The 20,640-nt window shown below is 32.9% G+C and overlaps 1 protein-coding gene and 1 pseudogene across 2 annotated transcripts; one reads left to right on the forward strand and one right to left on the reverse strand.

The window, feature by feature from the left end:
- Positions 1-8,869: 8,869 nt before the first annotated feature.
- On the forward strand, positions 8,870-10,815 carry LOC114713584 (V-type proton ATPase subunit G1-like; annotated as a pseudogene).
- Positions 10,816-10,937: 122 nt separating this feature from the next.
- Positions 10,938-19,709, reverse strand: LOC114713616 (probable tRNA N6-adenosine threonylcarbamoyltransferase, mitochondrial). 2 transcript variants are annotated; one of them, XM_028898288.1, is made up of 13 exons: positions 19,378-19,709; positions 18,999-19,043; positions 17,784-17,858; positions 17,093-17,189; positions 16,372-16,462; positions 16,131-16,180; positions 14,968-15,158; positions 13,524-13,609; positions 13,081-13,156; positions 12,806-12,889; positions 12,604-12,718; positions 11,921-12,009; positions 10,938-11,392 (listed from the first exon to the last, which is right to left on the reverse strand). In XM_028898288.1, exons 1-13 carry the CDS (start codon positions 19,636-19,638, stop codon positions 11,267-11,269), a joined length of 1,386 nt encoding a protein of 461 aa, XP_028754121.1. In that variant the 5' UTR covers positions 19,639-19,709; the 3' UTR covers positions 10,938-11,266. The 2 variants fall into 2 exon arrangements, with proteins under 2 accessions (XP_028754121.1, XP_028754122.1); XM_028898289.1 differs by lacking the exon at positions 10,938-11,392 and adding an exon at positions 12,396-12,496 and having other exon boundaries at positions 11,927-12,009.
- Positions 19,710-20,640: the final 931 nt, after the last annotated feature.

Raw genomic sequence — 20,640 nt, forward strand, 5'->3', positions numbered from 1 at the left:
AGGAAGGTGGTAAAGTAAGTTTTAGAGGAAATCAATCTAGAAGAATAGATGGAATCCGAAACATAAATAGTGATAAGGGAATAAACGTCGAAGACATTTACTACATTGAAGGACTATGTCACAACCTGCTTAGTGTCAGTCAAAGTGCCAACAAAAAAAAACTAGATAATCTTCGATTTATATGAATATATGATCATCAGCAAGGATGACCTACCGATTAAGAAGGAAGAACTAAATGTGAAATTAAGAGCTCCAAGGGATGGTAACTGCTACACTATTCAATTAGATTCAACATCTTTTGAAAGTTGCTTTGTGAGTAAAAGTGATGAAAGCTGGCTTTAGCATAAATGTCTTGCTTATGTAAATATGAGTCAACTTTCAAAATTAACTAAAAAGGATTTAGTTATTGATTTGTCTAAAATTTAGTTTGAACATGATATTATCTGTGATGCTTGTCAAAAGGGAAAACAAACAAAGTCCTCTTTTAAATCAAAGAAGATAGTCTCAATTAAAAGATCACTCCAAATGCTTCATATGGATTTGGTTGGTCCCTTAAAAGTCAAAAGTTTCAGGGGAAACTTATACACCCTAGTGATAGTTAATGACCATTTAAGATTTACTTGGACTTTGTTTCTCTCCTTAAAAGACAAGATTTTCAATGCATTCATTATTTTTGCTAAAAAGGTTCAAAATGAGAAAGGTATGTCTATTGTGTCAATCAGAACTGATCACGGAGGAGAATTTGAGAATAATGAGTTTGCCAACTATTGTGATGAACACGAGATTGATCACAATTTCTCAGCACCAAAAATGCCTTAATAGAATGGAGTCATAGAACGAAAGAACAAAGTGCTTATGGAGATGGCCAGAACAATGTTAAATGAAAAGGGAATATCTCAAGTGTTCTAGGCAGAAGCCATGAGTACAGCATGCTATATCTCTAACAGAGCATACATCAGAACACTGCTCGGGAAGACTCCTTACAAGCTGTATAAAGGAAGGAAGCCGAACCTAGCTCATCTCAAGATCTTTGGAAGCAGATGCTGCATTCACAACAATAACAAAGAAAGTCTTGGTAAATTCGATCCTAAAGCCAATGAAAGTTTATTTTTAGGATATTCTAACTATAGTAAAGCTTATAGAGTTTTTAATAAAAGAACTTTTTCTACAGAAGAATCTATTTGTTGTGTTTGCTAAAACTGAGTCAATCTCAAAACCTCTAGATGATCACACTAAGATTGTTCAGGATCTTGAAAAGTTAAGTCTAGGTAAGTCACCAAACCAAACGCACTTGATAGAAAATAAAGAGAATAAAGATAAGTCAAATAAAATGTTTTCTCAGGATAATTTAGAATAACCCAAGGCTTGGAGGCATAATAAAGACCACCTTATAGACCAAATTATTGGTGAAGTCAATAAAGGGGTTAAGACCTAAAGACAAGTGTTCAATAAAGTACATATCTCTATATATATTTTAAACATTGAACCAACCAATGTTGACGAAGTTCAATCTGATAAATTTTAAATAGCGGCTATGTAGGAAGAGCTGAACCAATTTGAGAGAAATCAAGTTTGGAACTTGGTACCTTAACCTAATAACCATATAGTCATATGAACTAAATAGGTATTCAAGAATAAGCTTGATGAATCTACACAAATCATTAGAAACAAGGCTAGATTAGTTGCAAAAGACTATAATCAAAAAGAAGGTATTGATTATTAGAAAAAATATGCACCAGTAGCTAGATTGGGATCCATATGAGTACTCTTAGCCTTTTTCTATATGAAAGATTTCAAATTGTATCAAATGGATGTTAAAAATGCATTTTTAAATGTTTACATAATAGAAGAAGCATTCATTAAAGAATCCCCTGGTTTTGAAGACCCCAATCTTCCTAATCATGTTTACAAATTGAAAAAGACTTTATATGGCTTGACACAAGCACCTAGAGCCTAGTATAAAAGTCTTAGCAATTTTGTGATGGAAAAAGATTTTGAAAGAGGCAAGGTTGATGCAATAGTTTTTATAAAAAGAAATAAAAAGGAAATCTTAATCAAGATGGTATCAAATTCGGTGCTACTAATGAAGATCTTTGCCAAAAGTTTGCTAAGTTGATGTAGGGAGAATTTAAGATGTTGATATAGGAGAATTAAATTTCTTTCTTGGATTACAAATCAAACAAAAGAAGAATGGCATATTCATATCACAAACAATGTATCTAAAAGAACTTTTAAAAAAGTATGGATTGGATTAAGCAAAAAGTACAAATACTCCAATGAACTCAACAATCTCTCTGGATGCAAAGGAAAAGGGCAAGGACGTGAATCCAACTAAATATAAAGGAATGATTAGATCACTGCTATATCTCACAGCAAGCACACCAGAAATTCAATTTAGTGTAGGAATCTCATACCAAATGGGAAATTTTTCATGTCCAATAACTCTATTAACAAATTCAATATCTTTGTTAATAAGTATTCAAAAATGGGTATTTTTACAACCTCAATGATGCTATTAACAAGTCGTGTATAAATATTAACAACTTGTGTAATGTCCTTAATCACGTGATATGAGAGCTTATTACTCTTGGAGGCATTAGTCATGGAATCATAAATAGAAAATTTTACAATTTTTGTAACGTGATTAACAAGTTCTTTAACACTATTAACAAGTTTAATCTCGCCTTTAACAGTAGGATTTCCAAAAATTCCAAATAAAGGCATTTTTACAACTTTTGTGACAAGGTTAACAAATTGTGTGTACATATTAACAACTTGTGTAATGTCATCAACCATGTGATATGAGAGCTTTTTTTTTTTTGGCCGAAAGATATGAGAGCTTATTACTCTGAGATATTATCATGGAATCATAAATAGGAAATTTTACAACTTTTGTAATGTGATTAACAAGTTTTTTAACATTATTAACAAATTCAACATTACAGTTAACAATAGGATTTTTAAAAATTCCAAATATGGGCATTTTTACAACTTTAATGATGTTGTTAATAAGTCGAGTATAAATATTAACAATTCGTGTAATGCAATTAACCACATGATCTGAAAGCAAGTTTAAACTTAAAGAGATTGGTCTTGGAATCATAATTAGGGCATTTATCCCTTATATAATGTGGTTAACAAGCTAGTTAGCCATATTAACAAGCTCAGTATCTCCTTTAACAAGAAGTTTTTTGGGAATTTAAAAAAGTGTCATTTATCTAACTCATTTTACAAGGAGATGATACTATAGACATCAAACATGAACATTAACTAAACTTCTACAATAAATAAGTAGTACACTTTTGTGTTGCAATTTCTATAGTAATTAGCAACACAATTAAAGCAAAAAATAAGTTGAGTGATATGCATGTCATTAAGCAACTTTAGTCTAACTTCTTTAGAAATATCCCTAATTCTCCTTCTGCCTTTGTATAGTTTATTTATTTTTGTACTAAAATCTTTTCTCACATGCCTATAATGGTATACATGCCTGTCACCTTAAACATTGCTCCAACAACTTTTATTATTGCATCGTAACTATCAGAAACAATAGTTAATTGGATTCCACCAACTATATGTTTGATCATATTTAGGAATCATGTCCAATCTTCATATGTCTCTCTCTTAAAAAATAACAATTGTAAATGGTAACAATATTGTCCATATCATATGCTAAAGCTGATAGTAGCGTTCTCTTATATGGTCCACTCAAATAAGTTCTATCTATGAACATGTATATCTTGCCCTAGCCAAGAATTCCTCTATACAATAATCATATACTATGAAAACATGTTCAAATATATGGTTTGTAGTAGCTATCCATTCAGCCATCGTATTCTCATCGGTTTCCTTCAATCATTGACATATCTATGGTATCAACATACATGACTACCCAAGCCTCTATTGTATTTCCTTCAATGCTTTTTCTTTAGTCCTATATGCTTGTTTATATATCAACTTCACACCATTATTTCTTTCCAAGGTCCTCCTTATTTCATTTAGACACTTATCTATGTGATCCATTACCTCCTCAGTTATGATTGATAATGTCAAACAGGCTCTTCCACCATGTGTAACTATCATAATCTCTTAGGCATGATACACATGCTTATTTTTAAATTGAAATACAAGTAGATAAGGACTTCTCTTGCCAACTACTCTTGCTATTATCCGCCAAGGACAACTTTCAATATTACATTTCACATACATATTGTCCTTACTATTTCTAACATATCTGTGCTTGAAGTTTTGTGCAATATTAAACTTGTACAGTGCCTCTTTGAAAGTCGAAGCATGTGGAAAAGTTTGTTTCTTTCATAACAATAATTTCTTTCATTTCATAGCACTCATCTCAAGCATGAATGTTGGTGTAATCTCTACTCCACTTACTAACCTTTCATAAGATCCCCCGCTACCTTCTCTTACAGAGTCACCCCCATTTTTTTACAAATAATACCATCAATATTATCTGAGCTACTTAATAACAAATATCTTTGTTGTGACAATCTCAATAATTTGTCAATACTATATGCATAATTATAAGTTTTTATATTATAACTAACATTTGTGGGTCATCTATTACTTTTGGTGTATTTTCCTTCAATGCTATATACTCATGTGCACTATCTCATTATGATGAAAAAAATTATCAACTTCACTAACATCAATCAAATCTACTAATGTCTTATAATCAAAGCTTACAGTGTATTTCATGTCACAACTATTAACATCTATATCAAACCATCCTAATATCATTAACCTCAAATCTTCAAGCCTTATGCATTTTGTTATTGTTTTCACTTTCATACTCATACCATTATGTTTCACTTCACCTTTAACATTCTTAAAAACGCTTCCACCAATATGAAAAATCAAAGCAAGTTCCCTTGAAAATATTACATGTCATTTTGCATTTTACCACGAAACAAATAAGAAAAAAATTAATCACAATGTCAATTCTCTAACGAAGACATTTCATCAATTTTTGAGATTAACCTAATATGGTTACTTCCTGTATTAACAACTTCAATTTAGCATTTTACAATTGCACTTTCACTATTAATAATACAATTCACGATATCATTACTGTTCATATTTAAGCTTCCTATCTATGTAATCATTGCAGCTCTTCTTCAGATTTCCCTAAACTACAATCTATTATCTCTACCAACAGATCATTTTAAACCCTATCCAATACTAACCAACCTATAAGTTGCAATTTGGTCATTCCAGTTAATTCGAAAATCCCTAATTGGTCTTCAATAATTAAAAAGGAATTTACCTTATTCAAGTGTTTATTTGGAGATTTTCAAATTTAATAATCATTTTTTTATATTTTTCCAAGATTATAAAATTGAAGGTTTTTCTTAATGTATATGAAACATGTTGAAAGTGAAGAGTATATGAGTGAGATCTAAAATTTTACTTTTGTTGCCATTTGTATTTTGTATATCTTGATGAAACGACAGCTGATTGTCCTTGAGTTGCAGTTTTATATATTCATATTTTATATTAAAAAAAAAAGAAACCGTATTAATAAATCAATATTTGTAAAACAACCATGTATCTCTCTCTGTATGAGCAACAAAATTCCATAGTAGCAAAAGAAAGGGCTTTTTAGGGTGGAAAAACATAATACTGCATCCGGTCCTTAATATAAGAGCTAGTTTGATATTCAATTTAGTTCTAAATATAAGACTCCCAATTCACTTTGTCTCTCATATTTATCTATTTTTTTTAAAGTAGTCTTTATAGTAGTTGCACATGTTAAAGGTTTCATCAAATGATAATTTTAGCTAATACACATGATTAGCAAAGGTATTTTAGAGAAGACACCATATATTTATTACAAACAACTAATTTAACTGATGTTCGTAATCTACCCAAATTAGTCTTCTTTACTACTTATAGTTTTCAAGCATTCCTTTGCTGATTAAATTAGTTAGAGTAGTCCATGCATTTATTATGCCGAATGCTTTAAATGGTGTGTTTAGATATAAACTAAACTATAATTTTAAAAATAATTTTTATGATATATAAAGTAAATATGTGAAAAGAATATTTTCTCAACTTACATAAAAGTACTTTTTAAAAGTGCTTTTGAAAGAAACCAAACGCCCGTAAAATTTTAGCACGAACTGCTGAAATATATGAAAGAAATTGTACTAAAAGGTTAATGGGTTTCTCAACAAAGTATTCTTTTTTGGGTCATGTTGGGTTTGCGATATCTATGTTCTATTTCTTGCTTGGGAAGGATATTTTCCTCCGTTTCTGTGATCTTTCTCTCTATGCGATATATATAGAGAGAGAGAGTTACCGATAATTACCATAAATACTAGGAAAAGAAAATAGTTATTAAAAAGTTCTAATAACAAGTAAGAAGTTATCATTTTCTACATTGGAATTTGTCATTTACTCTAATATTATTGAAATTTTTTAGTAATTTTATTTCTTCCATGAAACTTAAATTTATAGCAATTCTCTCTTTCCTATTTTAAGCAGGCTTAAGGTACTTCAGCACTCTGAAATATTTTTTCGGGTACATCCAGTATCCTAAAACATTTTGTGATGCATCCAGTGCCCAGGAATTTTTTTTTAAGGTATGTCCATTACTATAAAGTATTTTTTTAGCTGCATTCAGCATCTCAATATTTTTTCTAGGTGAGTCCAACACCTAATATTTTTTTTAGCACCCTGAGGTATTTGTTTGCCTTGGTAGAAAAAAAAATACTTCAACCAAAAAAAAATATTTCAGAGTGCTGGACGGACCTAAAAAATATTTTGAGATACCAGATATACCACAAAATATTTTGAGGTATTTGATGTATCTAAGAAAATATTTCAGGATGTTGGATGCACTTTAACTTTTTTTAAGTGATGGAACTCAAATCTTTTGCATGGTAGTTAAGAAAAACTTCCCTATTTCTCTCATTTCTCGAACCCATGGTGATATGGTCTTCCTCCAAATTTGCAATGACCATGAACCGTTTGAAGAAAAATAATGTAGGAACTATGTGATATGGCCAGCCAGTAAATGTTATTTCTAAAATTTATAGGGGTTTATCGACAATGTGAGGTTGGCATCTTGTTAGGCTATGCTATATCAAATTTTTGTCCATGCCACGTTAAAAATGTCACACTTTCGGCATCGGTTTTCTCAACAAGTGACGTTGAAAAGTTTCAAAATATTGTAAAAATGTTACAGTCCTTTTTTAACGTTGCTTTCTCCAAAAACCTACGTTAAATACCGACTTCATGAGCATGTTGCTGTAATATTTGAAACACAATTAGCATTTAATATTTAGGTACTGATAATGATAAATGCCAAGTTTTTTTTTTCTTGCTATTTATGTGCTCGTGTTGTGCTCTTCTAATCTGGAAGAATTATTAGGAAGACTTGAGGAAATAAAACAACTACAAAAAAGTCACAATAATAAGTGAGACGTTATTATTCTCTGCACTAAAACTTGTTATTACAAGATACTCTATTGTCAATGGGATTTTTTTCATTTTATACACTAAAACTGGTTTTTACAAGATATTCTATTGTCAATGGAATTTTTTTAATAATTATGTTTCCTCATTGAAACTTTATACTAATTCGCCCTAATGTTTACCTGGTTTCTCTAAACCACAACCTCATTGGGATAGATTAAAATATATTAAGAACCTACAAGGTACCTTACATAGATTGATTAAGTGAATTAAAATTAGTTAATACGTTTAAAATTTATTCTCAACGAAGTTTATTATTTAGAGGATACCAGGTAGAAAGCTGTTTGGTACATTAAGAAATATTATAGTAAATGATATTTAGTCGAAAAAATAATTCTAGGCAAAAGCTTTTGTACTAAGAATGGAGAAAAATAGATTGCGAGCACACCTTTTCATATAAACTACCGTGTGAAAATATTGAATATTTCAAAGCAAATCTGAGTGAATATTAAAAAATAAGTTGTTGTTGTTATTATTATTCCTTTGACACGAGTTAGTAACTTATCTTGCTAACATAAGTTATTACGCTAAATAATTTATTTTCAATATTTTTGTTGACTTGAAAAACAAATAAGTGTATGAAATATCAATCAATCACATATTTAATGATCATGAAAAATTTCAATTATTTTAAAAATTAAAAAATAATCATTTATACGAAATATATATACGTAATAATGTTTAATAATATAATGAAAATAATAAACATATATAGGATTATTTCTATTCAAATAGAAGTAATTATTAAATTTTAGAAACTTATGTAGTAATTTTTAATGAGTAGGGATGACGGAAAAAATTTATAAATAATCCTACAATTTGAACATAGATTAAAAGGATAGTTCATTTTGAAGCAAAAATATTATTAAAGAGTTCAACTAAATATAGCATTTGACTTGGTACATAACAAAGCCAGTCATAATCCCCTCACTTAGGAGTGTTTGGAGGACACTCTTCAACAAACTAACACTCCCATCATCCTTCTTCCCATTATCGCCCATCTTGGCAGAACCAGCTTCTTTTTCATTCAGGTAACGAAATCATATCCCCTTTTACTGATCCCCCCCCCCCAGGTTAGTTTCTCTCTTTTCAAGATCCAACTTTTTATTGTTCTTCCATATTTGATTTAATCCCTTTCTTGGCCAGGTAAAGTTCAATCAGTCCATTATTACAAATTCTGGATTCTCATCCACCAAATTGCTCAAGTAGTTGTTTGGAACTTTCATTGCTACGAAACATGCTCCGAATAAAACAGCTCAAATTGCTTAATATGATAAAGACTGATATTTGGAAATTTCATTGTTGATTTCCTAGGTTCTGTTACTGATTATATGCTGATCGCATTGTCATGTTTATGACGTGTTTTTCAGGTACCATGGATCCCTTCAGAGGACAAGGAGGAATTCAGATGCTGTTAACCGCAGAACAAGAAGCTCAACACATCGTTTCTAATGCAAGAAGCTGTGAGATCCAATGGCTTTTATCACGCAATCTTTAAGTTTCATTTCTTATCAGTTGACTCGATTCATACCATAGCTCGTATTTTTCATTCAAATATTCAGAAATATTGTGCTTGTCATGAATCAGAATCACAATCTGTATAGTTTCTTCTCCTTTTCTCTGGCTAATTAATGTCATGCATATTCTGTTTTGTTAACTCTCCAGTGAGAACTCAAAGATTGAAGCAGGCAAAAGAGGAAGCCGAGAGAGAATCAGCCATGTACAAATCCCAGCTGGAAAATGAATACCAAAAGAGTCTTTCAGAGGTATTGTCTATATATAAAATGTAAAAAACAATAGCAGCCATACCATTTACAAGATATAAGCAATGCAACTCATTCTGAGTTTCCAGCGGACGCACAAATTTTTTTTTTAAAAAAACTATTCTGCATATTTTATTTGATAGGGAAACCCTAAAAACTCAGGATTCACCAGTTGATCTTTCAAAATAATGGATTTGAATCATCTCTTCATCCTTTTTCTTATTTTCTTTCTTCTCATTCCATCCCTACCATTGAGTCAAAAAAAAATATGAATGGTTGAGATTCAGTATTTTATAAAACCATTTTTTTTTAATTTTCAGGTCGTCTACTATCCACAGTATATTTTTATATTTATAATTTATTTTTTATTTTTGTGTAATATTATCATCACAATTTTATAAATTATTAAATCTCAACCGTTCATTTGGTAATCTAATGGTAAAAATGAGGCGAGGAGAAAGGAAAGGAGAGAAAAAGAAGGACGAGAAGGATGGAATGTTTTTATTTGGTAATCCAAATTCCAGAATAGAATGATGGACGATGAGCTTTTTACTTGGGAACTTGATGATTTTTTAGCAAGTAATGCTATATAAGCATAAGAGTTCAATATCTGAATCATTATTTCCTGTTTTTATTTTATTTTTTCTGCTTGCTTATGTTTCTATAGACCAGTGGGAACTCTGGATCCAATGTGAAAAGACTTGAAGATGAGACTGATGCTAAGATCAATACTCTAAAAGCATCAGCTTCAAAGGTTCTGCAGAAATCGTTGACATGTTGCTCAACCATGTTACTTCTATCAAAGTCTAATGCCCTATAAGGTCAGTAAATTGACGAGTTCTTTCGGTCACATAGTTTTTTTCAGCAAAAGTATGTGAAAGTTTTAAAAGTAAAAGATGTGACAGTATAAGTACGAAACAAATTCAAAGAATATCAATGTAATCTGCTTTTATATTAGTACGCCTGAATGGTTATGATATCTAATTCAATACAAAAACTTGATTGCTTCAAGAATATCAAAATAATTAAATAGCAGATATAACGTCCATAGGCTTATAGAGTCCAAAATGATGCGGCAAGACATACCAATTATAAAACCCCAGATCAAAGAATCTATATCTAAAACACTGCATGAAGATCAATAAAAGATCATTTGAGAATGAGTTACGTTTTGAGTAAATGTTTCTTTTAAAATAAAAGGCCTGATGCATATAAAACGCATAAATTGTATTATTCATTTGACAGTTCTTCCATTTACTAATTCCTTGTAGATTCTAATAGAATGCATGAAGTTCCCTAACCACCTAACCAATTCTGTTGACATCCCTCATCACCATGTAACGGTTTGTGTTTTCTTATGATTCAGAGATTGATGAAGAAGCCAATAGAAGGAGTCACCTACAATAAAAGCAACAAAGCTATTGAAATTCACTTCCAGAAGCATTTGCTATTTCACTAATATGGTGTGTTGTTTGGACAGAAAGACCAGATTAGAGGGTTTTCTTTCATCATAATTCTTAGTAATATCAATCTCCATTTTTGTTTTTAAATACTCTACTTAAAGGTTATAGTTCTATAATTAACTGTCAGTTCCAGCGCCAATCATGGAGACACATGCATTGATCTGGCCTTTGTATCGGTTTATAAGTTGAGCAGCAGAGAATGACAAAGCTAGCTATATAAATTCTATAGCAGAAAAGAACTTTAACTTCAATAGATAACAAAACGTTGTTACATATACACTTTTTCAAACTAAAATCAATATATCAACTCAATATCTATAATACAACACTATTCATAAATTACAAATAATGCAACTCATTTCTCAAACTTACTGAGACCCATATTTAGTTTTATAAGCAAGTTAATATTTTCATGTTTGGTCTCACTAACTCAGTCCTAGATCCATTCCAATGACTAGGTCTCACTATCTTTCCAAATCTGAATGATTCTATAATTTTTCTTTCACAAAGAGGAGAGAAGCACAATAGATGCTGATGTAATGATTATTATTGTGACGTTGCTTGTATCAAAGATGTCAGAGATGGATGAACACGGGCTCTCTTTACAGAGGGAGCTTCACTTCTTCCTTCTGCATACTCTTCCCCTAATGGCCACCGTGGGCGTACATCATACTGCAATGGGTACCAAAATGTAAATTTTAGCTGCTACTCAAATGTCAAACACTATAAGTCAAATCTTATGCATTGAATGTGACTATATGCCAAACTCGTCTCATCTTTGCATCAACCAATCTTTTTCATGTTTCTCTCTAATACATTATCTGCACTTATTTTTATAAATTATATCTGGATTGACAAAACACAAGCATAACAATGCCTATTCAAGCTGAGAGGAATCGCCAAATGCACAATTTACCCGCTACTAGAACCAAAAAAAAAAAGGATTTTGAGAATAAAATTTTTTTTTATCTCATTGTTTTAACCAAAAAAACAAAAAAAGATAAAAACTGTTGAACAATGGTTAGAATAATGTGACAGAAACTGCAAGGGAGAATGGGAGGAAGTTGGCTGACATAGCACCTTTTTAAGTCAAATTAGATTGTCATTAGATTAATATATTGTTTAGCATCATGACATCTTACTCAAAATTATGAGTTCCAATAGATCAGTCCACGTAATGTCACTGTTTGCAAAACTTACCACAAAGTCTTCAGGTTCTTGTGGAGGAGGAGGAGGGTCATATCTTCCCATGCGAAAGTGCTCAATGCCAGTCCAAGCAACCATTACCCCTAGTCAGTTCAAAAGCAAGGTGTGGGTTATAACCAACAAATCCGCACACCTCTCTGAGAAAGATCAAGAATATCAATAAACAAAACTAAATCTTCTCAACCGAACTAGTTTGCCAAAGAAAGTTCCATTTCATAGGTTTTGTCTCGGGAAATAAGACCACTTTCTTTTCTTTTCTATTCCCGCTTTTCCTTTTGACAATCTCCATTATATCTTTATAAACAATGTTCAACAATGTTAATTTAAAGGTCATTTTCTATGTTCAAAATCACTTTGTTTTTGTTTTCCAATTTATCTCAATTCATTCTCTGTACCAAACAAGTCCGGGATTCTAGAAGATAATTATAATTTTAATTCTTGACAAATAGATGGATGCTCAATCTAATACCCCAATCATCAAAATGCTGCAAGATTGCCCTTCCACCCCATTCTCATGAGTTGTCAGTGTCCAGTAAACAAAAATACTCCAAGTCAACAAACAGGGAGACACTGCAAGCATTTTAATGATTGAGACTAAAATGTAAAAGAATATTGGCTAAGACCAAATTGAAAATTTACATATCTGTTGATAACTAAAACTGGAAATAAGTTATTACCATTGTCAGTACAAAGGCCGGGAGGAGGGCATACTAGTTGTAGGCCATTCTTCTTTACAACCATATCAAGCCGAGACCTAACATATTGATTTGATGCAACACCTCCTGAGACTACCTGCAATTAAAAGTATAAAAATGAACGGCATTCCACTTTTTCAGTTAACCATTAACAAAAAATTAAATGCACTGACATTGCAACTACCAAGTATTTTAAAGAAGGCTCCATCTTCAACGCCCATTGTATTGCTCGTTCACATCTTTCCTCAAGATGTAATACTGCAACCCGCTGCTTGACATGCAGCAAAAGCCAATTGATAAGGCATATATGAAGCTAAACCATCTAAGTTGATGGGACGTAAAAAAGAAGGAAATTGTAAAAGCAATATCACAGATACTGAAGTCAATTAACTAGAATCAATCAGAAGGAAAAGGTATTTGTATTTTACATTGCATAACCTATAAAACATAAAAACTAACCTGAAAGGAAGCAGCAATATCAGCTCTAGAAACTCGGTCCTCATTACTTGCAGAAGAAATGGGAATTTTAGCATCACTGTCCATGGCCCATGTTATAAGTAAGTGGAGAGTCTATTTTACTTTACTTTACTAGATACTTCCTTAAATGCAATGATTAAATCATGTAATATTTACTCATCTGTTAAAAACCAAGACTCTGATAAGTAATATTCGAGTCAAAGCGATTATATAGAACAAAACATAAATACTACATATGTAAAATACTCAAAGCAATCAGTCCATCGCAACAGAAAGGACTTGTACTAGGACAGCTCAAAACCACACGGTCCAGAATGCCATGTAACAAAATTAAGTAGAAAACACATGCTAAGCCTTAGTCCATCATACTTTTGTTTCCATTACAGAAAAGATATCAATAATTGCACCTTGAAATATTTACATACATTTTTTTAGATTCAATCGCTAGCCTCACTTGGGTTTTCAGGCCAGCGTATGAGAAGTTGCAATCTTTGTGATGCTTCATTGGAACCTAGAAACATGGCAGTAACAAATTTAAGTGACCACAGGTAAGCCATGGGCACAGTAATTTCTTAAAACGATCAACAATCAGCTATTTACACATCAATCAATTAATAGTGAGGAAGAAAGTAGCTTCAAGCATCTGTTATCTACCATATACAGATATGGCCAAGACTTTGTGTAGCTTTCTGACACTTGACAATAAGATGTTGCGAGCTGCACAACAAGTTACCATATATGTCTGTGTGCACATGCGTGTTCTTTATTTATAGTGGAAACTGAACTATTCATTAAATAGAAGGTAATTTTGGCCAAATTAAATAGAAGGTAACCTCTTATGCTACTCACTAAAAAACGAAAGCAAACAGGTGTAGAAACTGTCACCTTAACATATTACATGAGATTGTGTTTTCCCAATATAACAACCCCAAAACATCTCAACACTCTCTAATCATGCACTTCTGGATAAATTTTAATTAAAAAAAAAAAGATAAAATTTTAGGGGAAAAAAAGGTGGGTTGCAAAAGAGGCCTAATGGCCATTGTCATTAACAATTATGGGAATATCTATCATGTCCAAGAACATACACAAGAAGAATGCAAATAAGACATGCAGGAGAAGAATGGAACACATGGCAACCAATTTGCATATTGTTGGGGTATTTCCAGAAAAGATGAAAGAACAAGAGGGAAAAGGGAGAGATTAGGAAGAAAGGGGAATTCAGAGGAAGAGGGAACAGAGGAGAGAGTTGATAAAACTGAATATACTTCTATTATTCAGAATGCAACATATAGTCTGATTACAATAGACCTCCTAAGCTTCTATTACTAACCCTATATGCATGGGGTATCTGCATTGCCAATTATGAGCCAAAGGAGCCTTATGTCTCATTGGACCTTATGTGATTTTGCTGAATCATCACCGCCAATTCACTATGGCTTTGTAGCTGCAAGTGCTGGGGACCCAGAGACCATGCAAGCTGAAGGATGTATCGCCCATAGCTCAGCCTTTGCGATACTCCCATGGTCAATGTTGTGGCAGACTGCAGGAATCCAGCTCACTTCATTGTCTCCTGGATAAATTAGTCACTCCCACGCTCCTACCTATATTCCCAATCTGTCCTTCCAGCTCACCATTAATATTCTTATCCCTCATATTCTTCCTTGCATAAACCATGCCCATTCATTATTTTCCTTGGCCCTCTTATTCATTCTCTAATAAAAATGACGTTAAATGTCAAGTCCATGATACATGCTTATAATGCTTTCATTAGAGAACTGGATAATAAGGATATAAATAATTGCATAGAAGTCTACTACTGGAGTAAATTCTCCATGCATACCATGGGTCATAAACTACATAACTTACAGAAAAACTAACTGATTCTGCATTACCCTCACGGGCAAGCTCCTCTAGAGCAGGACCACCACTCCTCCTCATATCAAGTCCCAGCCATTTAGCTATTTTGTCATATGCCTCCCCAATAGCATCATCTATGGTAGTACCAAGTTGTATGTATTGACCAAGATCACGAGCAAGTATGAGTAGATTGTGCCCTCCTAGGAATTGCAGAAATATTTGCCATTAACAGAGCATATCAACGAAGACAATAGAATATATTCAATAGTGGCCCGGGGGGAAAAAAAAAAAAAGAAAGAAAAGAAAAAAAAAGGCTAGGCATTGACTGGACTAATGAGAAAATATGTCACAAGAACCATCTCTGTTACAAGGAAACGTCTTTCATGTCATTGCTAATGGGAAAAAAAATGGCTAGCTCTAATCTGCTAACTATAACCTCTTTGGACTAACTTCTTCAAGGGGAGAAGCTGCTTTCCTCCCCCAGATTATTTTGAGATTTTGTGTTTGGCCTAGTTTGCTGATAAAAAAGTTGCTTCTGAGTGAATTCCCTGCCCCATGAAAGAAACAGAAAGTTGAAGTTTCTCTTTGAATGAAGATAACAAGTTTTCTATTTTTCAAAAGACAAATAAAATTCTATATTCTAACTCAAACTCATTAGTTATCTTGTAGCCCTTACCAGTTAGATAATCCTTTTCCATTCACATTTGCTCTTTTACCCTTACTATTCATTTTAGATTTAAATGTTTGACATGCTTATTGTGATATTATATTCTTTCTTATATCACTTCATAATCTCTGTACCTTAAAAGGAGTTAGTCTTTGGCTATTGACTTAGGGAAATCTTTGGTGCGCCTAAAACAAGAAAAAAAAAGGGAATAGAACTGAATAAAAACTAACCACATATTAAAGAAATTTATCCATCAGTGGGCCAAATATGTCGATACCATATAGAGTTCATTCAGTTTATGCATCATCAAAACTTGATTCATGGCCCGTGTGCTACTTTACCATGCAGCCCTTATTAGCATTAATCTAAGATGACCACATCATTAACTTGAACTAAGATCATTGATGTCATGATCAAAGTAAGAACAAACAAAATGAGAAGCGTAAGTCTAAGGAAGAAAATTACCATGATAAATAAATTTACCACGACAGAAAAGAATTATTACCAGAAATGAGTAGGGCCATGAATGGAAACTGCAAATCTCGCTCAATTAACCTAAAAAGAATAAAATGTATGTCTCAGAGAAAAATAATATTTTCCCATCTAAAATTGACAAGAAGAAAACTTCTGAAGCATATTAAAATGTAAAAGCTAAGTTCTCAATTCAAGCATTGTAAGTTGCAAGTATACATCATCATGCATAGAGCAATAAACTAAATGCTAATACAAAGCCATTATACCTTTACCTGGCCACTAGAGCATGAGCTTCCATGTGATGTATGCCAATAATTGGCAAATTAAAGGCTCCAGCAACTCTCCTTGCTTTTTGCACGCCCACTACATCATGCAAGAGGTAGATCAAAGGAATTCATGATTTATAGCACGAATTTCTCCTAAAACTCAGGAATGACCTAATAGCAAAGTTATGATGCCAGTTCTAGAATTGTCAAGGGCTGTATTGACTGACGTTGCTTGAAGTCTGAAGGACTTGCCAACTTCTTTGCATTACTTAGCATGCAGTGCCCAATTGGTAGCATATTTCTCTGCTAAAAGTTAATGCACAAACACGCAAACAAAAGGTAGTATCTAGTGTCTTAACATTCATTTTGTTAATCTCCTCATTTAAAAAATTTTGGCAACATAGTATGTCTGACCTGCATTTTAATTATCATGTTTTCACAATGATATACTCTTTTCTTGTAGGAGGTATCTTATTTCTAACTAGCCCCTTCATCAAACTCAATAGGATGTAAATTCACATACATTGAAATTAAATTCTATCATGTATTACCGTGAAGACACAGCTTGAGCAAGGACTATAAGTAACAGCAATGAGAGAAGGAAATGATTCTCAGTCAAATGAGCTTTACCAAGTGCTATGTTTCTTAACTCTTATCTTTTTACAGGAAGAAATAGAATGTAAATAGAATGTAAAAAGAAATATGCTGAAATAACATCATGTCTTACCACGAAGGCAGAGACTTAAACCAGGACCAATAGTAACAGCAACTGCAGAGAGATCCTTTTCAACCAAATGAGCCCTATCAAGAGCTTCTTGGACAACCTGTAATGCGTAATCTGAAGACTTAGTCCTGGAGCCTTAAAGTAACACAATGACTACCTTTCATTCTTCATAACTAGATTTGGGGAACTGCCACTGGACCCAAAAATGGTCACTAGGTAGACCAAGACAATTGAGTGCTTTGAACAGAATATTCACAAAAGAAGGAAAATATGAACTCATACAGGTTACTAATGGGAAAGTGTGGTTATACAAGGCTTGTATAGTTGTACTATGCGAGAAAAGCAAGGATATCTCTCCCCTAACACATCAGAGATGTTCAAACAGGGATATAAGCCAGAAAGTCAACACATGTGGGGACAGAGAACCACAAATCACGGCCTTCATAGAATCAAATCATTGATCCATGATCACTGCTGTTAGCCTCATTATTGTTGAGTCTGCACATTTATTCACTGCCATGATTCTTTCAATTCATTGAGGTAAACAAGGTACATTGACAAACAGAATAAGAATGAGAAAAGGCCTTCTCTTTTTCTCACTCCCTTGTGCTTTTAATATTTCTGTTAACTTCCATTTTACGATAAATTAACCACATATTTAACAGACTCAAATACAAGTAAAGGAATAATATACCTGATCAATTACTTCTGAGTGAGCTTCTTCTGCCATTTTTGGAGCAACACCTCCATATTTTACAAGCAGATCAGCCTTCATTTGGTAAACAAGTCAGATACAAACAGATGCCTATAAGCAGGAAAAAAACGATAATATAAAACACATCACATAAAACCAAGTGGCAAATAAGAATAAAACTTATGCCTGCCCATATTTCTAGGGATTGTTAGTACCAACAAACTTTAGCAGTATGCGTAACATTCATAGCAGTGATGCGAGACTATTTTCCTTCCATTTAGATTTGCAATTTTTTGACACCACACTTTTACTTGATGAGCAGATGTGGAGTGATGTTTTTGGTGGAAAATATGACATGGAAGCTTGAATGATATCATCACGATTTATACAAACTAGATCCAGTAATTTTAACTAACAGTATAATTCTTGAGTCCATGATTAGTGCAAGAAAGTGACCTAAGCTAACATTTATAAAAATCAATGTAATTTCATTTTTCTCTTCGATGAAATCAAACACTTAACCTAAAACTTTTTCTTCAGATCATTGTGCATAGTGAAGAAGCAAATAGCATACAGTACAATACTCACCACAATAAATTACCTTGGTGGAATTCTGTTATAAAGTAAAAAAAAACAAGACCTTCACATTCCCCTAGCTCATACTTATACTAGGGAGTAGTCACAGGTTAATAATTCTGTTACATTCTAATAATTGACAATGATAACAGCTTTGAAGTAAATCTTATTCAAAGGTCAACTAGCCCATTTATTCATCTAACTAATTATTTATACGTATCAATTATTCCACCCCACTCACACACACACAAAAACGCCGAAGCAGCCTACTACTATAACTGCTGAGATAGCACCCTCCCCCGTCCAGGCACAATTTATAGTCCCCCCTATCTGGGTGCAATTTATATTGCCATCACTTTCATCCGATACTATAGCTACTCACAGAAGCTTTGCTCTCGTTGACCAGCTGGAAAAATTGCACCCCAAAAACAAGCATGCATGTTGATCATTCATCAAAGAGCGCTATTCACTAGAGTTTACGTCAATCCATAATTTCTTATCCATTCCTTGCTGACTAGAGGAAAAATCAAATTACCACTTTTTCCATTTGAAAAGGATCCTGAATTTAAAATAGCAGATATGGCAAAAGGAAGAATTCTCATAGTAAAGACAACAAAACTAGGTGAGTTTATGCAATACCTGAGAAGATATCACCTGGCTCAGGATTTCACCATTGCTCCTCACCTACACAACAGAAACCATAAATTTACAATAGAAAGATACATAAACAACACCAAATAAAACACTATCACGCTAGTGAATCCAAGCCAAAAGAAGACGGATAAACTACATTTCCCCGTTGAACTAAAACGTAATTACAAAATTGGCATATCTACTCTGATGTATGACAGAAAATACCCACGAAGTTAGGCCTCTGCCATTAGTTTCAACTAAAATTAACATTTTTTCAGTAACAAGTTACCTTTTAGAATTGAGTACCAATTTGAGTGATTAAGGCTTAGTTTGAGGGAGCAAACATAGTTTATCCAAGGGAGGGGGGGAAAAACCGAACACTTACAACGGCGGCGGCAGTGTCGTCGCAGCTAGTTTCAATACCCAGAACGACTAAATCGCCGTCGTGCTTTGAAACGTCGTGGGAGGTCAAATGGGAAGGTGATGAGGAGGAAAGGCGGGCTATACGGGAAGAGGAATTATTGAGCGAAGAACCGGGAAGTGACCATTTCGGTGTAAGCTGGGTTCTTTGAAAATTGATTATTGCTCTGAAAATAGAAGGTTTGGGGAGAAAATTTAGGCGGGAAAATGCAGACGGAGCTGCCATTTTGGAGAAGGATGGCACCTGTCAACAGTATGATGAATGTGGTACTGAAGAAGTCTGGCTCCCGATAGCACCCCCCGTTTGGCCGAGGCGCGAGGGATGATGAGCTGATGGCGGTGGTGGATAATTTATATTTACGAAAATAAGACAAGTCCATGCCTAAAGCTTAATCCTTTAAATTTTATTTTATAAATTTAACTTAATATGCATTTTTGTCAATCAAGATTGACAATTTAATTTTAGTCTAATTTCATATATATAAATACACACACTATCCAATTTACCTTTGGTTGCTGCAAAAGCTAGGTCCTCCCAACGCCTGCCTATTCCTGTTGAACAAAAGCCTAATATCATTTCCAATGTCTCTAAAAGATTATCGAGTTTCGATACTCATCATTTTGATAAGCACCCTTTGCTTATCAGATCTGAATCGTTCATATCTCATTTGGATAGTCTGAATTTGATTTTTTTTTTACTTTTATTTGTTCAAAGTAATTATTTTCATATATATATATAATCTAAAATAAATATAATCTCATAACTATCATTTTTTTAAAAAAAATAGTTTTTTTATATTTAAAAATAATTAATTAAAGATTTTAAATTCGGACTATCTAAATAAGATATAAACGATCCAGATCTAATGAGTTTAGAGTGCTCACCAAGATGATGAGTACTGAAACTAGTTCTGAAGATTATCAATGCAACTAGGTAAAAGCAAATTAATATCTTCAATACAATCAAAGTAAATAATGAATTTCCTAAGTCCTCTAGCCCCCTTTTTTTTAAATATATAAAAAAAAAACTTCACATTGAATCAAAACATAGTAATAAGAGAAAGTTGCGAGCATAGCCCAATGTCTTTTAGCAGATAATTCAGTTTCCAGTGGACTATGCTTTGGCGAGACAAAATTTTAACATGAGATTGTTTACTAGTCTGAACGAAAACTAGAAGAGGGCCGTAGTTGATGGACCGTGTAAGCTCAGAAATATAGCAAACCATCT

This window comes from Neltuma alba, unplaced genomic scaffold (assembly GCF_004799145.2).
Source record: "Neltuma alba isolate B1F8T4 unplaced genomic scaffold, ASM479914v2 tig00011439_pilon, whole genome shotgun sequence".
In the NCBI taxonomy this organism is placed as follows: Eukaryota; Viridiplantae; Streptophyta; class Magnoliopsida; order Fabales; family Fabaceae; genus Neltuma; species Neltuma alba.

Coding starts and splice junctions, on each gene's coding strand:
- LOC114713616 (XM_028898288.1), bottom strand. CDS start 19,638: ATGGCAGCTCCGTCTGCATTTTCCCGCCTAAATTTTCTCCCCAAACCT. Junction 16,463..17,092: donor TTTAAGTCTCTGCCTTCGTG/GTAAGACATGAT, acceptor TGCATGATGTAG/TGGGCGTGCAAAAAGCAAGG. Junction 11,393..11,920: donor AAGAACCTGAAGACTTTGTG/GTAAGTTTTGCA, acceptor TACCCATTGCAG/TATGATGTACGCCCACGGTG.